We start from the raw sequence: 19,464 nt of genomic DNA, 5'->3' as shown, positions 1-19,464 counted from the left end.
CCGATGAAACGCTGCGAGATGGCAGACGCAGACTTGCTGGGAAAAGCCACAAGGCAGCCAGGGAGAGCAAGCTGCAGAGCAGCCTGTCTGCTTACAGCATGGACTTTTTAATCAACAACAGGCAAGGCACAGCAAACAGTCTGTCTGCTTACAGACAGCACTGACATTTTAATCACCACCAATTAAGGACTGAGTGGAAGACCACAATGGAGTTTGTGTTAATGCACCCTCACCGCTCGACATCCTCACACACGTTGTGGAACTCCCTGTGTACAACACAGCAGTCATACGTGTGGATTAAATGTCAATTGTTTCTGTGCAATGAAAGGAACAGAAAACAAACAAACCAGTCCTGCTGGAACAAGCCTGGAAGAGCTGACTAACCATTGCAGGTGATGCTCCTCTAACATCTGATTACAGGAAATGCAAGATGATAAATGGGGCAGAAGACTCATTCCAGGAGGACAAGCTTCACCTGCCCTACAACATACTTCAATAATTACTTCTACCTCTACACCAAAACCTTAATTTGGCACACTCAATATTCATGAATCAAAACAGAAAGCAAAGGAGGTAACAGATATACCCTAGAGCATAAAGTGGGATGGCATCTTGATAAATACTGAAATGAGCATAGGAAGGGGGGAGAACATCTGCTGCTGGGAAGGGGGGAGAGCTGAATGAGCATCCCTAGTACTCCCCTAAACAAAAAAAATTGTAACTACCTTATGCAAAGCACCCCAGAAAATACTGCAAAAATTGATTGTATTTAAAAGGCTTCCACCCATACAAAGAAATGTAAAATTTATTTTGGTGCTCGTTTACTTCAGTGCAATGTAATTTCTCAAAGTAGACAGCATAGACTTTCTTAGGTGCCATGGTAACAGTGATCTCTCTTTTGCTTACTGCAACACCCCACTCCATTTTCACTATAAACCCTGAAAAATCTAGATAAATTGGCTATTCTTGTATGTTCAGATAAGATCATTCATCTTTGCTCATCTCAAAAACAGACTTTTTTTATTACCAGAGATACTTGCACAGACACAAGCTCTTAGAAGAAGCTTTGTGCTTGGTTGTTTTGCTTACACTGTGTGTCATGTACTACCAACACATAGGAAATACATGAGGAAGAGCTTTCTATAAAGCATCAAGGTTCTGCACAGCAGGGTTGATGTTTGTTTGAGAATGTCCCATTTCCTTCCTAGAAATTATTAAGCCACAACATCTTTGAGCAGACAGCAATTAATTTTCAGCCAAGAACTCCAGCTGGACCTACTGAAGCACAAGGACATCACGTGAGTTGCCTAAAGCCACCATGAGCCATTAACTTTGTGCAGAACTGAAATATCCATATGGCCCTCAGATCTCTGGAGACACTCCCATCTGCCCCCAGATCAGATCTCGGAGATATTTCTAGCTCAGACACCCAAGTCTGGAGCCTGCAGCCAAGCAAACATACAGAGGAAAATTTGCTGCCTCAAAAGTCTATCACCACCTCCTGCAAGATGGTTCAGCTGAAGACCACAGAGACTGGCACAAAGAGACACTTGGAAAGGGGATCTTCATATGAAGCTTGGCCACACGAGCCCTTTTTATGACTGTAATAAGCTAGGATGTGATTTTCAGTAGGAGGGTTGGAACCATCCAGGTATGTGTGGTACCCAAGAAGGAAGGTCAGAGTATACTTGAAGTCTCCTTAACATCCTGGTAGGGCTGGATGGAGGCTTCTGACATCAGCACTTGAGCTGACCAGAGGACAAGAAGCAATGAAAACAAGGGGTGGATTCCATACACATCATAATTCTCTTGACTGCCATGTGCCATTGTAGCACTCAACTTTGAAGTTATTTTGTAACACAGAGACACATTGCGTGGCTGAGAGTGAAATGTTAATACTTCAAAGGATGATTCCTCATTAATTAATGAATCTGAAAATGTGTGCTGGCTGCAGGAACTTTTCCCCCCTTATATCTAACATGGGAAATGTCACCAGTTGCCTTCTCACTTCAGCAATTTTCATTTTTGTAAATTGTTTCAGCTGGGCATAAAAAACATTTTTGAGAAGATTATCCAAGAAATCCCAAAATTAATTCCAAAATTCCAGCATTTTAAGAACAATTTTAGCAGAAATACCACCACCCCTCTCTTTGGAAAAACAAACTGGAACAAAAGATTCACAGCCTACGGAAACCATTTTGCAATGCAACTCAGCAGAGAAGTTACGTTGCCATAACGTGCTAGCAACAGATGAATTTTCCCAAACTACTGAAAAAACAATGGATTTCCTTGTGTAGGAGAGAAGTGACTTTATGATGGGTCTTTTTTGTACTAGCAAAGTTGTTAAAATAAGAAATTTAGTAATTCAGGGAGGACAATGACCATAGTCATATGCTACTCTGCAGCTGCTTGCCATTTACACTGATCCTGTGATCTCCATTTATAAAGGTCAGCAGTTGCTCTGAATCCACAGCTGAAATGAGAAGAAAGTGCCTCACCACCAGCCTGGTAACTAACATGAAGAAGTGCCTGGTTAGAATACTGGGCAGCACAGCTTTTATAAATGATTGATTAATGAGAGAAAGTGTAATGCAGTTTTTTTGAGCTATTTTGACAGGGAATCTAAAGACACAAAAATGGTCTAAAGAGGGCAGAAGTAACCACAACTGGAAAACACATTTGTGTGCCAGAGGCCACTATCTGAAGTTTAATCCCTTGGGTGTTATTCATGAATAGCATGCTGGTAAAAAGCCTTCTCTTTTTGTACAGCTTCATTTCTCTAGCAGACACTGCCAGTAGTGCCTTCTCATAAAAGTTCTTTCTAACGAAAGGATAAATTCATAATTTCCATTTTAGCTGTTATTTAAAATCTTTTGTTTTTACACAAGGGAATGCACACTCGACGAGGCCAATGAGGAAGCTGGGGGAAAAATAATACATTTAAGAAGAAAAAAAAATGTGCACAGGGGAAGAGAGAGAACTGACAACCAAGGGTACATAAAGATAAGGAAACAGACTGAAGATGCAGGGGGGTTGTGTGGCTTTTATGGTTGGTGGGGGATGTTCTCTCTCCAATACAACACTCCTCTGAGTGAAATAAGTGCAGAAATCTCCAGAAGCACATGCTACCCAGCACCAGTGTCGTTCACATTGTGAAGAAACAATTTTGTAGAGGACAACATCAGTGTCCAGGTATTCCGGCAATCGCCGAGGGGAATTTTCCACTAGGTCTTGAAACCAGGGAAATGCAAACTTCTCAAACAATATTTACATGGGGGAGAATGCACACACACTTGTACAAAAATAGCTTGACAGCAGTTTGGCAGAATCCCAACTCCTAGAGTCCCAGAAGGGGATATTACTCACAGCCTTTATCGTAATGGCATGGAAGCAGCTCAGGCCAGAATTTGAGACCAACAAGTTCTGATGAAAGCATCTCTAGGCAAGAGAATCAAGTTTGATTTTCCTATATTCATGTGAGTTTTGCTATAGATTAAGTCCTCATCTTTCAGAGGATCTAAGTTGTCCAGTGCTCATTTTGACAGAGGCAAAAAGAAGATGTATGATGTGGGAACAGCAACTTACAATCTGCTAAATCACATTACACTATGTTTCATTGCAGACTGAGCTGTTTTTTCAAACTCCAGAAGCATTAAAAAGCCTTTTTACAGGGCTTTACATATTAAGGACAACTACTTTGTTTGTAATGAGCACAAGAAGTACTTACCAGGCTCTAGAAGACAATCTACATTCACACAAACTTCTCTGCACAGTTCATTTCTTGCCTACAGACATTCCCATGAAACATATTTCCTCCCAGATAAAAGCATAAAAATACAGTTTAAAGGTTCCTGAATAGCAGCTAACACCTCAAAGAGCCCTCTTAACATCAACCAATAATTAATATCATGATCTTTCAGAATGAAAGTTTGTAAAGAGTTGTACACAAAGCAGGTAAATAAAGTGGGCAGGAAGGATTGTTCAGTCTGCAGTCAGAACAGCAAAAAAAAGATCACAGACATATGAATCGACAGCAACTTGCAGTATCTGAACCAGAACTGGATACGAGGAAGTAAAAAAAAAAAAAAAGAGTGGATAAATTTTCTCAAAAGCTTGATCTAAAAGCCAGTTCTTAGCCACATATTTTATTGAACTGTAATCCAAATTAAACAGTAAAAGATTTAAGATATCAGCACACAGAAACAGACATCATAACCCATTAGTTTGTCCCTTTCATCACTCATCCTTTCTCCCATTCTAATTAGCTCATGTTGAGGAGAATCCATATGCTCTCCAACTATCTATGCATTCCTTGAACATGCTTTTGAATTTGCTTAGACTGATCAGACAAGACAGACAAATTACTGCCTAGAGTGTAAAATACACCAGAAACAAAATATATCTCCCAGATGCAGCTTCAAGTCCAAATGTTACTTTACACACTGAACTCTGACACTATATGCTCTCAGTCCTGCTGGATCATTTCAAACCCACCAGCAAAACCAATTGTCCTTTTACTTTTGAGGCAATTCTGGTTTTCTACTAAGCCTTGAGGGACACATAAAGTCTTACATATTCTAAAGAATTTTTGCCCCTGCCAAAGCCACGTGACCCTAAAACAACACTGTTTACAAACGGGGATAATTCACCTCATTATACCTTCAGAATACGTCTAATTTATGACTTCTACCCAAAATAATGCACCCAGCTACACACACACAAAATGCCATGATCTCACCTTCAGTATTTCAGGTTCTTTGATGTCTAGAGCTTCTGTATTCCATCGCTTTTTCATACTTTTATGCAGTTTGAGATATTCATGAGTACGTGGAGTAAGAAGCCAAATCACACAGACAGCTATCAGAAATCCAAGGGCCATTCCAAGTAAGAGTCCACTTAAATAGCCAGGGAGAGGGATAATAAAGTAAGCATAGACTAACAGTGTTAAGAAGTATAAAGTTTTCACTGGTAGTTTAGGCTGTTGCAGATAGAGATTATTTTCATTTTCACTACTGAGCATAGTACCATCTTCCTCAGTCATCTCAGCATCAAGCAAAGTTTCAGTAGGTTTATCAGCTTTGCTTTCATCCTCTAGGAAGGAAAAGTCTTCAGAATACAGTTCACAAAACTCCTCATCCTCTCTGCTTGCTAGTGCAGACAATGAACATTTTTCAAGTACGAGTGAAGTTTTTGAACTCGTGTCCTTTGTGCTTGCAGACTGAGAGCTTTTGTTCTCTGTCTCCTTTGCATGTTCCTCAGCTGCTTTTGACTGATTGTTCTTATCCAGGTTAGAGCCATTTCCATAGAAGTCCCCTTCAGAATCACATTCTTCTTCCTTAATGCTGTAGTTGTTATTGCTTTCTAAATGGCCATTCAAACTGGAAAGGTTTGAGAGTTCTGAAGCACTTGAAGATAAGGCTTTGGGCCTGTGGCTACTACTTTCATCACCCATTATTTTACTGAGGAGCTGAAAAGGTTCATAGATGACCTCAGAAAGGCGCCTCTTAGTATCTTCAATTTTAGCCTCCATTTCAGGTACTTTAAAAAAGGAACGGGTGTCAGAGGGAGATGTTAGTGGAGATGAGGGGGCAGTTTTGGAATCCCCACCTGTAGCTCGAGGTTGAGTGAACTGTTTGAACAGATGCAAGTTCAGCTTCGAGTCAGGTGGCCTGTAAGACACAGCTTCAGATTCTTGTTTGGAAGTGTCTGTAGACAGAGATTTCACCAAGGTTTTCATTAACTGCCTATGTCTCATTGGTGGGGTGGGCTCCTTCGGTTCCACATCTGTGGAAAGGGACTTGACTAAACCTTTAAAAGGCTTTGCACTGGAAGCTGGGGATGATCCACTGGAGCAGACAACTGATCTGGAAGGGGATGAGGATGGGGAAGATGACAGGCTGGGTTTCTGTTCCGCAGGTGGCGGTGCACCCGATAAGCTAACAGTATGACATGAGGGGGATGATGGAGACAGGACTAGTGGCACTGCACTGAACACTTGGGATGTGGAAGAAGAATCCAAGAGTGTTACAGTCTCTGCAGTTGGCAGAACTGCAGGTGATGAGGACAGCAGTGATGCAGAGTTGGCCATGTGAAGCGAGGTAGCTGGACCAGAAAAATCATGGCCGGTATGCTCAAAGCAGAGGTCTTCCTTGGCTTCAAGTGCTGTGACAATGCTTTGGTCATCTAGTTCCTCATCAAGAAATTCCTTAAACTCCTCTTCCTCCTCTTCTTCCTCCTTCCCAAATGCAGAGAAATGAATAGTGATGGTTTCTCGGGAGACAGATCGTTGGACCTGCACTTTTGGTGCTGACTGCTTTGAGGACATTTCACCAGTTTTCTCTGCATGGCTACTGTTCTGACTTGTCATTGCAGGTCCCAGAGATGTGTCAGAGTCTGTGAAGAAAAGGTAATATTACGTTAATTGCATTTTTTCTCCCTTCAAACACCTTTATTTTCAAGCACTGAGCCAACGCAAGATTCAGGTTTTATGCAACAGGTCAGTCACTCAAAAATTAAAACAAGGGACACTCTTCATTGCACTGGATTTAAAGCTGCCTAGTCAAATTATGGACTGTTACTAAAGGAACTGACTGTAGATTTATTTCGTTACATAAAATGTTAGTTAATACCCTTTTCACATCTGCTTAACTACCTCATTCTTGATATCACTCAATGCAAGATTAGATTCAAAGGCAAAGAGAAAAAGATGCTTAGGACAACTGGCAATCATCAATAGGAATGGAGAACATTTCAGGTGGTCTTAAAGGAAGGATCTTACATAATTTTTGGGATAACTGCATAACAGTATTCTGGGACAAAGCATAATTGGACAGAACTTTAAAAATTAAGTTATCCTCCTGAATTCCAGGGCTAGGCACCCTTTATAAATGTAATCAATCACTGCACACAGGCTGCTTATGTGATAGATACACCAATAAATCTGTCTTTTATATCAATTATATCTACACATTATTTTGTTGACCCCTGAGAGTAGACTTAGCATATATTTACATGGAGAAGAAATATCACAGATTTAAAGTAAGATGAGCATACAGAGATGGACCAGGAATCACAAGAATTGCTCTGCCATTCCAGCTGTGAGGCAGCACTTTGTCTTTCTTCATTGCCAAGGCAGCAAGTTTACTACTTGAGTAGCTGAATTATTTTTTCAGAAGCTGTTACAATGCTGTAATGGAACCATTGAGCTGAATTAATGAGAGGCCATTGCTGACGTTTAAAGAGCAGTTCAGAAGAATGATTATGTGGTGGTGAAGAAATGTGCACTTCACAAGCAGTTGTGATATCAGATTGTATTATCCAGCATGCCAGTGCCACCTGTTCATCACCATCTTCCCACTGAGGCTGTAACCCTTTATATTTGCTAATGGAGCTCTTCATGTGAATATATTATTATTTTTAACCCTAGCCCCCTGTTTGAAGGTGCACAATTCCAAACTGACTGCAGGCTGCATCAATACTTGCAGAAACCTAGGATTTCACTGATCCTTATTTTGAAAGCCACACTGTCTCCTCCTTCTCTGGCTGCCTCTGTTTTTTGGTTCTTTTTTTTTTTGTTTTGTTTTTGTTTTTGCTGTTGATTCTGAAGATGTGAGGTTTCAGTTTTATTTAGGTGGCAGCCAGGCCAGAGTAATAATCTTCGATCCCCAGGCTTCAAATGATTCAAAATATCAAGTTTTAACTGGAAGGGAAGGAGGCTGCTCAGGAAATAATTCCTCTCCCCCAAAAGTCTGAACTCTGGATGCTTTTGCAGGGTGGAATGAGAAAGCTGCCAACCAACTACTGCCACTTTCACTTCTTACATTAAGGAACACATCACAAGATCTTGTAATCCTCACCTACAGGCACTGCTTTTAAAGAGCTACAGCAAACTCTGCACACAGGCTGCCTGGGAACAGCAACTATTTCTTGCCCAGCCCTTCCCCACTGAGCAGTGAGGAGCTGAGGACAGTTTTACTCTGATGATGTCTCCATCACACAGTGATTCACCTGCAACCCACAGGGACACCCAGGGAGAGCCCAGGTGTGGTAGCACTGGGTCAAGTTGGGCCATGAATCCTCTGCTCACTGCTGCTACACTAACACGTGCCCTCACCTGCACCAGGAATGACAAATTGCAGTGTTTAGAGACAGCCAAGCAAGCCATGTTTTGCCCGAGAGCATAAACAGCCTTCTCCAGAACTGGCAAATCCTCCTCCTTTCCCTTCAGCTGAGGCCCCCAAACCACCTCCTCCCCAGCACAGAGGAAACAGAGGGTGCACTGAAGTGCCTGGTTTAGTCAATTATATTATCAACTTTATAGATAAAGCAGCCAACTAGAACTAACTTAAAAGAACAGGTTAAACTGGCACCCACCATGCTTATTCTATCCACCCATCCACAATTGAATTTTGCCCCACATACTGATGAAGTAAGGGATATTCAGTACAGCAATTCCATGTTTTTCATAATCATTCCACTGGAGAAACAGGACAGATTGGGTAACTAAATTCACACATATTGCAACAGCCAACTATTCCACTCACATTGCTGTTACTTAATGCAACATTTACCCAAGGAGAAAAGGGTTTGCTATATTAGTAAAACATTTTCATAAAAATCTGCAGCAAGGTTCAAAACTGTTAAGGGTATTTTCCCTGCTCATTGCTACTAAACACAGACCAGAAAGTGTTTTCCAGAAAACAGAAATTCCTTTCCTGCCAAGTAAAGAAAAAGTCTTACTGGTTATTAAAAAGCATTGTAATACTTTTCCCTGTGTCTGTCAGTTGTGTCAGAGGAAAGGCCCTAAATGCTGTTCAGGAAGCCACTAATTTGATTATTGATAACACCAGAGCACCACTTGGTAGAGGCTGCCATTGCTGCTCAAAGGGAAAGATGTTTCTAACAGGTTACATGTCTGCTTTCCCTAAAAAGCCATCATTCCCTAAAAACACCATCACTCAACATGCATCTCCTGCTTCAGCAGACTGCCATCACCTGGACTGGGGAAAAAAATGTTCCTGCTCTTTAGGAGTGGTGGGGCTCATTTTATTATTTATATATTTTTAATTTATTTGATAGTCATTTTGAACTGTCAGACTGAAGACAGATATATGGTTCATACCCTAAATCCATCCTGTTTGGAAGGAGAAATAATGTGTTTCTCTGACACTATCCTTACAACATCCACAGTGTGACAGAAGAGCTACAGATCATCCTGCATTAGGACAGACAGGGCCACCCTGCTACCTGTTTCTCAGTATGAGAAACCCTGCACAAGCCAATGTGATCTGAAATTCATATTTGCTCTCAGAAATTAGAAATCCCATTTGATTTTACTACTCAGCCAGTCTTTCCCTTCCAATACTGAGAGATACAGGAGGGCTGTTACTGATCTTAAAATAAGCATCAGAGCTCTCAGCATCAGATAAAATTTTTTCTAATATGAGCAAGCAGTTCTGGGTTCTTCAAAACAAAGCACAGCATTAGTGATCCTAATTGGTTACAGTCTTTATTTAAGCAATGTTTTAAATCATTGGAAGTTTCCATCTTCCATAACCTGTTACTACTACTTTGCCACAGATGTCTAGAAAGCCAGTTCCCATTTAGCACTGGATGGATCTCACTGCAGCAGAGATGACAGCTACTGGGACATTATCTGTTGCACATATTTCATCTCCTTCAGCAGATTTATACCACAAAAGAAAAAATATACATATATATATACACAAAAACTAAACTTCAACATCCTTTCCTATCCCCATTCAAATTTCTAACAATGACAAATTCAATTCCTCTGGCATCTCCCTAAGTTAATGTATTCCATGGTTAACATCTATTACTCCTTTTACATCCACTTGTCATTACTTTTAAATGAACTACACAGAAAGTGTTGGTAATTGCCACTACTCAACAGCCCTGTGAAATCTTTGTCAGGGATCCAGTTACCCAGCCTGAACATAATACTTGGAAGCTCACTTTCCAACTGGAGTAATAAGTTTTGTTTCACCTTTCAAGTTCACTCAAGTGGATCTGAGATAAAGAGAAGGGAAGGGAAAGGAGAAACAAATACTCATTAAAGTCTGCTTTAAATCTAAGCATTGAAATGAAAATTTTTATAGCAATATCAAGTAATATTAAAAGAATGTGGTCCAATGTGTTCAACACTATGGTCACAGCCAGAACAGATGATGCAATATACACACATAGACCAGCCACAGCACACACCTCTAACAAAGATCTACCAGGTTATCACAGCTAAGCTGGTTAACAGCTCAAATACCTCCATCAGGAGTCCTCTGAACCTCATAAAAATAAAATAAGCAAATTATTTTTTTGTGCAAATGATTTTGAGGTAAGACTAATCCAAGTTAAACAACAACCATTTAGGTACATTGAGGGATACTTATCTGACAGGTCCTAAGGAAGGTATGAAAGTATCATCAATGACTTAAATGAAAACTACAAACCTACCAGAGACAAATAAGAGGGGGTATTTACTTAAGTCTAGGACACAAAGGCCAAATAAAATTGCAGTGGCAAATAAGACTTCAAAATTACTGGAATCTTTTTTAAGACAGGCACTGCTAATGAGGTCTTTACCACAAGCTTGTTCTTACAAGGCTTCATAAATAAGCAAATAAAAATTGTTTAAAGTTAGTTAAGCAAATCCATTCTATATTAACATGCTCCCCAAATCCCTAAGAAAGGTCAGCTACCACATCAGCTTCTCTGCCTGCACTGGTGAAAGATTAATGATCCCTCTTCCCTATTCACCTTCCATGCACATCACTTATACCAAGAACTCCATACAGCTTCACTAGTTTAACTTTTGACAAACACAGAAAAGTAAGCAGAAAGGCTGTCCAGAAACTCAGAAAAAATAACTCCTTCCTATTTAATGCTTTTCTGACAACTGAAATGAAGTGTAAGAAATTGAATATTTCCCCTAATAAAAGTTAAATCAAATGAAAACATGCAATAACTCAGAGGAACAATAAACAGTGGGTAGAGAGGAATCACTTTCTTTTGCTATGTATTGACATTTGTTCTTTTAAAAGCAAGAACACAGAAACATCAGCAGCTTTCTGGAAATACAATCAATTGCAGTGGCAAGACAAGCTCCTGGTCCCACTGACCCCATTCACAGAGACATCTATGTCCTGCTGGGCTCCAGAAGAAAGGCTCAGTCCCATCAGGATGAGATTCCAACAAAAGCACCATGAATCAGCACCAGATGAAGAAAGAAAGGGCAGCAGCAAATCTGCTGAAGTGTGAGACAGCAACCTAGTGAGCAAAGCAACACTCCCAAGCTGCCAGCTGGGAGCTGAAGCCTGTCAACACCAAGGCAAGTTCAACCAACCTGACAACAAGCCCAGACAGAGGTTGCTGCCTTGCCATCCTATCAGTGTAGCACTTCTCAGTTGATATAGGTCAAATTTTATTTTGCAATAGAACTGCTTCCCTGAAATTCAAAGGAGGAGCTGGAAGAGGCATGGAGTTCTGTGCTGGTACCGTTAGGTGTAAGCTGAGCCCAGAAACTGCTGCTTAATGTGCAGCTCTTTCCAGCTCAGTTTCAGCACAACCTCTACTAATGCTTCTTTCCCAGTCAATTGCAATACTACACTACTGGTAAAGCTCCTCAGTATCCTGAGTACTATATATGTTTGTAAAGCACTGTGAAAAGAACTACTGTAACAACCAGAAGTTGCTTTTACCATCCAGTCAACTCATAATCTATTATTTCCTTTTTTATAGACCACTCACATACTTCTAGGAACATATTCCTCTGCTCTTTCCAGTTTATTCCAACAGCACTGGAGTGTAATTTCATTGAAGGTTTATGGCCAGTTGAGCATGAGTGAGAAGCAAAATGCTCCAGAAATGCTCCAGACCTAGATCTGAAAACCCTGCAGTAAGGGATTTAGAAATAAACACATTACAACAGAGCATATTTAAGCAGAAAGAGGCAGCCAAACTTCTGCCACTGTGTAAAACCTTTTTTCCACTATTCTCTCCCAAAACTGCTGTACTGCCTGGCTAAAGCACTCTCCCTTCAGTCATTCTGAAAAGGCAAAGAGGAGAAAAAAAACACTGGTCTGTTAGCAATCCTAAGCAATAACAGATAACTGTTGTGCTTGTTCCCAACCAAAAGGGAGGAGAGACTAAATCAGAACTTGCTGGTGCTGCACAAGCACTGCATCTCAATAGAAAATGGTTTATTATTACAGAAATGAAACATCAAAAGCTTACACAAAAACCTGCAACCTATTGAGAGGGTAAATGGTGAGGCAGAACATTATGCAGGACTGGAACTCTCTCCATCTTGGTGGAAAGATAGAAAAAAAAAAAAATCAACTCAGCAATCTGATGAAAGATTAACTAAAACCTCTGTGGATTAGGCCACAGTTGAAAATGCTGCCCACATCACTGATGAAATTAAAGGTCGCCAAAAAATCTTTAGGGGAAATTTTGAGGGCCTTACAGAAAAGCACATTTCCAAAAGGAAATAAGCTGCCTTGATCCTAAATTAAAAAGAGCTTATCAGAATGGAATTACAGGCTCATTTCCCCCAACATTTCAAATGCACATCAATAGGGAAAACTGTCTATAGGTAACAAGTGAGTGCTCAGGGACTTTTTTGACATTTACTTCCATTTCACTAACAAAAAATTTCAATCGATATTCAAAACTACTGTGAAGTTAAAACTTCAGTAAAACTACATGGCAAAAGCATCTGGATGTGTGTTCTCATTTAGATATGTTTTCTTATTTTCCACACAGTATTTATAACTCACAACATTTCAAGGTGTAAACTTCCCAATTGACAGACACTGGTGAGATTCTTCCCTGCTCTTTGTTGTGCAGAACATGAAAGAGATTTCTGCCAAAAACAGGCTACTAAAATCAAAGCCACTTCCTTCATTTGCATTCTCCTCCATTTCTTATGTTAGACACAGAAGAGAGTAACAGTTAATGGATCAGTTTGATATATTAAGGCTTTCTGGGGTTGGTTTTTTTTGTTTTTTTCTTTTCTCTTTTTTCCCCAAGAGCAATGAAGTAACTCCTACTTCTCAAAGCTGAAATACATATTAATTGCAATGTATGATAGGTCAATTACAGATTGCCTGACCTTAACAGCTTCACAGGCTTGACTCCAATTGAAATCAACTGAGTCAGAAAATGCTGAACACCTCCTACAACATATTTTTTAATCCTAATTGCTAAGAAACTATGGCAAGTAGATACATGAAAGAAAAACAACTTCTAAAGCCATCTGAGTTAACAGGATCATTTTACAGAAAAGTAGATACAAAGACATTGTGTTTCTCATAAAGAAAAAGAAAATTGGTGTGATGTGATGATACAAAACAAGGTCCTTATGTACCTCAAAGCCCTCTCTCTCTTCACACTGCTAAGCAACAAGACTAGGAGAGGATCCTCCCTATTCTGTTTTTGTCTCAAAATGTGGGTACCATTATCAGAACTAAGAAGACAATTTGTCATGTGAATACACCCAAAAAAGGAAACAAAATAAGACTGGGAAGAACACAACAGTGTTCTCTTTTTTCAGCAGAATAGATCTATCCCAACACGCTTGTTCACTGCACGAATTAAGCCACAAAAGTAAAATAAATAAAAAAACTCTAGAAGGTTTAAGTTAATTAACAGTGTTTGGAACTTTTCAGCACTCCTTGAAAAGCATTCTTACTGCCTCTGGTGAAAAGTAGTTTCCAAAGATCAATAATGCAGGAAGCAACACAGCCATTACCCAGTCTCTCTCAGCTCAGAAAGCAATTATTTGTTCCTATAGGGTGTAATTTGCCCACAGAGCATGCAGACACCACCACAAGTCCTTATCTTAGGGGGAAGTAGACTTCAGGTAGACTTGTATGATGGGACAACATCTGTAAATGAAATCATTCCTTCAAGCCCCTTTATTTCAGAGATGCACATATTAAATTCTGATCAGCTGCTCAGGGAGCTGTACAACATGCACACAGGTCTCACTTTGGAAACACTGATCAACGTAGCTGTCTCCAGGAATTACATCTGACAACTTCAGGGTCTGGAAATGAAAAGCTCAGAAGGTCTTGGGGCAACATATCCCCCAATTCCCCAGTTGCTTCAGAATTCATAATGCAATATGAACAGTTTTTTTAAAAAAAGTTCTTTTAAATTATTTTTAAGAAGAACCCCAGTTCTACTTTGAATTCACATGGTATTCATGCAAACTCTCTACTCTCATTCTCTTTTACTTCCCTGTAGAAAAGGGTTAAAATCTTCTCTTTTTCATCCTATTTTTGCTATTCAGTAACCAGGTATTATTACCAGTGCTGTTTGCTTGGCAAATGCCTTCAGCACTGTTAAAGTTTCTGCTATTGCAGGCAGAAATAATGTCTCAACTACTTGATAAATAGGTAAGAAAGAATGCACTCCCCTCTCTGTGGGTTACATTTTGTGCATGCACATGCACAGAAAGAGAAGTATCATTAAAGTGGCTTCAAGGAAATGAATTTTTAGGTCATCAGTTTTGAGGTCTTAGTTGCTGGGAGATAAAAGAACAGAAAAAGCCACCAGATGGACTCAAAAGGGCAAAGGGAAGTTAAGTGTCTTTGAGCCATATCCTGCCTTGTTCAATTACAGCATTATGCAGCAATTCTTATTTCAGGCACATGGCAATGTTCTTACACACATGCTTAATTAATCCACCATGCATTTTTTAATCAAATAGAGTCAACTCTCTAAGGTCTGAATGCCATACTGTGAATGCATCTGTGAGCACATACATCCTCACATCCTCATACATCCCCATCCACTGGGGTGGGGCTGTTTCAGTGAGGCTTTTAATTGCTGAGAGGTCAAGTCAGAAAAGCCAAGCATGGGTGGCAGCTCCAGTTGCCTTCCAGGATATGGTGACAAAACACTGATGAATGAAGTGTGAGGAAGCTGCACCCATCCCTAAGGAACTGCCTCTGACATGCTATGTAAAATGAAGGCTTTAGAGACAGGATAGGTTGGTTGATCTTCGGGGAAACTTTAAAAAAAACTCAAAAAACAAAACAACCAAAGAGTAAAAGTAGAAATCTAGACATGGGATGGAAGTATTTTCACCTTACATTCATCACAACACCACGGGAAAAGCTCCTCTCCATTAAACCATGGAACAACCTTCACACCCCCTCAAACGTTCTCCTGAAATCCATGGAGGAGTCGTAAGTGTGATCATAACAGACATTGCCTTCTTCAAGAGTGAGAGATCTGAGCAAATCACACAAATCAGCATTTATTTGGCTTGGGGAATTGGAGACTGCAGCCTGAAAAGCCACTGTTCATACCATACCCACTTTGAGACTTAAAAGAAATTTGCAAGACAGTAATCCCATAGCAGTTCTGATTGGTAAATACACTGCTTAAGGCATTCGGATGCATGAAGCAAGTTTTAAAAATATACATACTGGGAAAGTAAAGTACTAAACCAACAGTCATGATGCTGCGCAGTGATTTATTCATTTTTACTACATAAATTGCTAAGTTTTAACTTGATAGAAAGAATAATAAAACAGCTAGCTAGGATTTCTAAAATCCGGCCAATAAAAACGAAACTGAAGAACTGCACCAGCACATCAGAAAAGCAAGGGTTCATAAAATCTGTTCAATACTCACAACCACTTACCAACCCACATCTCAAACACATGACAAAAAAATGGGAGATCCATACAACTGAATATTTAAACTCTTAACTTCAACACACCTCTAAATCTATCTTTTCAGACATTCAATTTTCTACAGCTGTTAAGCACAGATCTTCAGCTTTACCTCTGGACAGTGTTAAGTTGTCTTGGAAATCTTCTTTTGGAATTTCTGTTTGGAAAGCAGGCCTTGTTGTTATAAAGGGAATGATAACTGGAATTACAAAACAGGAGATGGTTTGCATGCACAGCTGGTCCTTTCTCCATCCACATCTCCTGTTATTTACTAAAGCAGCAGATAAATAGCATAATATTGTTTTTTCTTTTTTTTTTTTTTTTTTTCTCAGATAAATACTTTTGTAAAGGTCCCACATTTGCTTAGTAGGTTTATTTAAGATCTGGCAAAGCCTTTATTAACTAGCACATTTTTCAGCTGATAGAAATTTAGGATTATCTCCCCCTTACTCCTTCCCCCTTGTCTTTATTCATTTGTTTAATACTTCAAGGCAAGTTGAAAAGGAAAAAGCATGGAAGCAATTGGACAAAAAGAACTGCTACTGAGAAGGTCTTACAAAGATAAGCCTTATCAAACTTCACAGCAGTTACAAACAATAGAAAGAACATTTGGATCACTTTCATTTACCACCAAAATACATTTATTTATGCATTCAACCTCAAACATTACACAAGAGTATTAGGAAAGAAAGTTAAGCCCCTCCAGTATTAAGCAAGCTGAATTCAAATATGCAGCTTGGAAGGTATCCAGAGAAGAAATCTTCACCTTGCATTGGGTGCTTTAGGGCAGGGAGTTGAGAACAAGAGGTGGGAGATGACCAGCAGCAGGAAGCAGGACTATGGGAATGCTATGGGAATTCTCAGTTGTGACATTATCATTCCTGACCTCAGGGAGAGTTTGCTCACAGGAACCCAGCAGAGCCCTGGGCAGCCAGGTCCTCAGCACTCACAGGTTTCAGAAGAGAAGGCACCATAACATATTGCAAATGCAAGCCAAGAGAGAGGAGCAAGTTTAAATGACAACTTTCACTGTCTGGTTTTAGTATCACATGTTAGGCAATATTTCCTAATCAAGCTACCACAATCACAAGTGTGTGAGCATGACTCTCTCTCTTCCTCTCCAGGCTCTTAAGCCTGCCTGGGCTCACACAACAGACATTTGTATTTCCTCAGTCTTAATCCTGACTTCCAGAGAAACAAAATTCTTTATGCAGGTCTCTATTTAATTTCAGATCAGAACTTCACTGCATCTATGTTTTAGTCCTGTCATCTCTTTGAAATTCCTAGTATCAAAGGAGATACTATCTAGGTCTGTTTATATTTTGCAGTCCTGTTTACAACTTGAATATAATTTAAACAAAACACATAAAATCCAGAGTAAGATCTAGGATCTTACAGCTCTGGGTCCTCTGCACAAGCTACTAAAGCCCAACATAGCAATTTTTTGGACTCAAACTGATCCATTAGAAGAGCACTCCAACTCCTGAACATTCATAAACTTTTAAGAGGTCCTCTCTTTAGCTTGGCCATCCCATCTTCTCACAGCTTCAGGATAACAATCCTGCATCAAGAGGATAAGTGATCCAGGACATGTAATATGTTCACCAGCACTAAGGGACATTCTTCTGCAATGTTCCTGTCATCCAACACCAGTGGGGTCAGAGAGCCCAACAGTTCATAAACCACAGAGACACTGGGTAATGAAGATTAAAGCCCAGTTTGTACAACAATTCATTTGTGCTACCCTCCTGGCCTTTATGGGAAAACACCACTGTTCACTGTGTTTATTGATCTGCTGCTATCTTTTGTCCATCAGTTATCTTGTCTTTTAGAACACTACTTTAGCTGCTGTGCCGTGTATTGATTTGGACTTTGGAGGGCAGGATACCACACCTTGCTGTTTGGAAAGGAGAGAGTTAAAAGAAACAGGAGAGAAACACAATGAATAGAGGGCTAAAAATTTCAGGAGCAGGAAGGCAAGATGAGAGAATAAATGCTTTTTTACCATTATATTCTCATGTTTCTCTAGAGAAACTAACAATCAGCTTCATCAGAGACAACAGCTCTGAGTAGCCAGAGAATAAGGACAACTGGTAAATAACCCAACACCTCAGAACTGTTTTCCTAGCAGGGCAGGAAGCAGGAAGAAAAAACACCTGCAAAACCCACAGGGATTACTGCACACTGCTGATATTTCAACTCTGTTGTCAAAACTTGCTCCTCTGCTTCCCACCACCCAAGATTCCAACAGGGCAGGACTGACCCTGGCTAAAATAGCAAGTTTTTAAGAAGCTCCTCTCAAATGCCTTAATTGAGCAATTTCAGCTTATGGCATTTGCTTTTTATTTTCCAGATACTGGTCATCAAGAACTCCATTAAAGGAAATGGTGATGAATTCTGTTAATTAGGTCTTAAAAGGGGATACCTCCATAGCCCTGGGGATCCAAAATAATTTATTACTGTAACAGCCTTGCTCCACAGCAAGAAACTACAAAGAAGGCAGATAGAAGAGGAACAATACAGACAAACACTGCACTACAGAAATGATTGAAAGCCTCACCCCACACTGGGTGTATTGTTGCTGTGCTTGCCAAAGAAGGGGAATTTTGCCCTACAGACATACTCAAAACTCATGAAACTAAGTTAGCATATGGCAGCCTTTAGTGCAAAATAATTCCAGTAACAGACTTGCATGAAAGAATCTAAACATCACCTCAAAAGACAATAAACTTTACTTGCCAAATAGGTGGGTACCTATTTGCAAATGCAATGCAAAGCTTGGCCCAAATCCTAGCAACTCCACTCACTTCCATTTCTTCTGAAAAAGATGATATGCAAGTGCTGACTCTTCAGGTGATGACATCTCAGTCCTCACATTGCATAGGTGCAGAGGCTGAGGCCACTGGGTGAATTTAAATGTTCCTGGCCAACATGGAATCTCCATGTTTTGTTGCCTCAGGATCTTAACCAATAACTATTAACCTCCTGCCTTCAAACTTCTGGGTTTGCCATGTTAACAGAAGCTTTAGAAACAACAGGTCATATACTGATAGGACACAACAACTGGGATTCTGTCCCACACATCCAGAGAAGAAGCTGAATTCAACCACTTGTAATTAAAGAAAAAAAAAAACAAAAAAAAAACAGAAAGACCAACCAAACAACCAAGCCCCATACTTCATGGGTCATTTGCCACAATCCTCTACAATAATGCAACAAGTGTACACTTTTTTTAAAATCAGAGTCAACAACAGTATTACACATACCATAATGCTATGTATCAGTGCACTGAAGGAATAAACAAAGAATGGGGAATATTAACTAAAAATCCTAAATCCTTTCACTATCTACCCTAATGCCTCTGAAGGCTTTACATCTTGCTTTTACACTACAGAGAGATTTCTGAGGGACAGACAACACTGTACTTTGCAGCTTTGCCTTTGCTCCCTAAATGTTAAATATTGCTTTTCCTCAAGCTAACTGTGATTGTTACTCAGCTGAGTTTAGAAAAACTGTTCCCAGATTGCATCTATCTTCAGATTTGCAGTTTCCATTTCAGTCTGCAATAAGAAAAAGGTTTTGCAAATACAAGCTCATTTCTGTGTTACACATCCTTTTCCAGTAAGCCCAATGAGAATGCTGCCTTCCCTACACACCTGAGGCATGAAGTAACAACAGAAAACACTCAGACAACTGTCCCCGTGTCTCCAACCTATTGCTAGAAATAGGGTCAATTTCTAGCCTTTTGCCAAGGAGAAGA

The 19,464-nt window shown here is 39.9% G+C and overlaps 1 protein-coding gene across 1 annotated transcript in view; it reads right to left on the bottom strand.

Moving 5' to 3' along the window:
• Positions 1-19,464, bottom strand: part of TEX2 (testis expressed 2) — a 42,436-nt gene that overhangs the window by 20,009 nt on the left and 2,963 nt on the right. Inside the window, exon 2 of the mRNA XM_071764468.1 lies at positions 4,739-6,393. Coding sequence (XP_071620569.1) covers positions 4,739-6,367 — 1,629 coding nt within the window. The 5' untranslated portion in view covers positions 6,368-6,393. The remainder of the gene's footprint in view (positions 1-4,738; positions 6,394-19,464) is intronic.

Source organism: Heliangelus exortis, chromosome 20, assembly GCF_036169615.1.
Source record: "Heliangelus exortis chromosome 20, bHelExo1.hap1, whole genome shotgun sequence".
Lineage (NCBI taxonomy): Eukaryota > Metazoa > Chordata > Aves > Apodiformes > Trochilidae > Heliangelus > Heliangelus exortis.
Note: the sequence above shows the minus strand (reverse complement) of the source record. Positions and strands in the feature narration are given on the sequence as shown.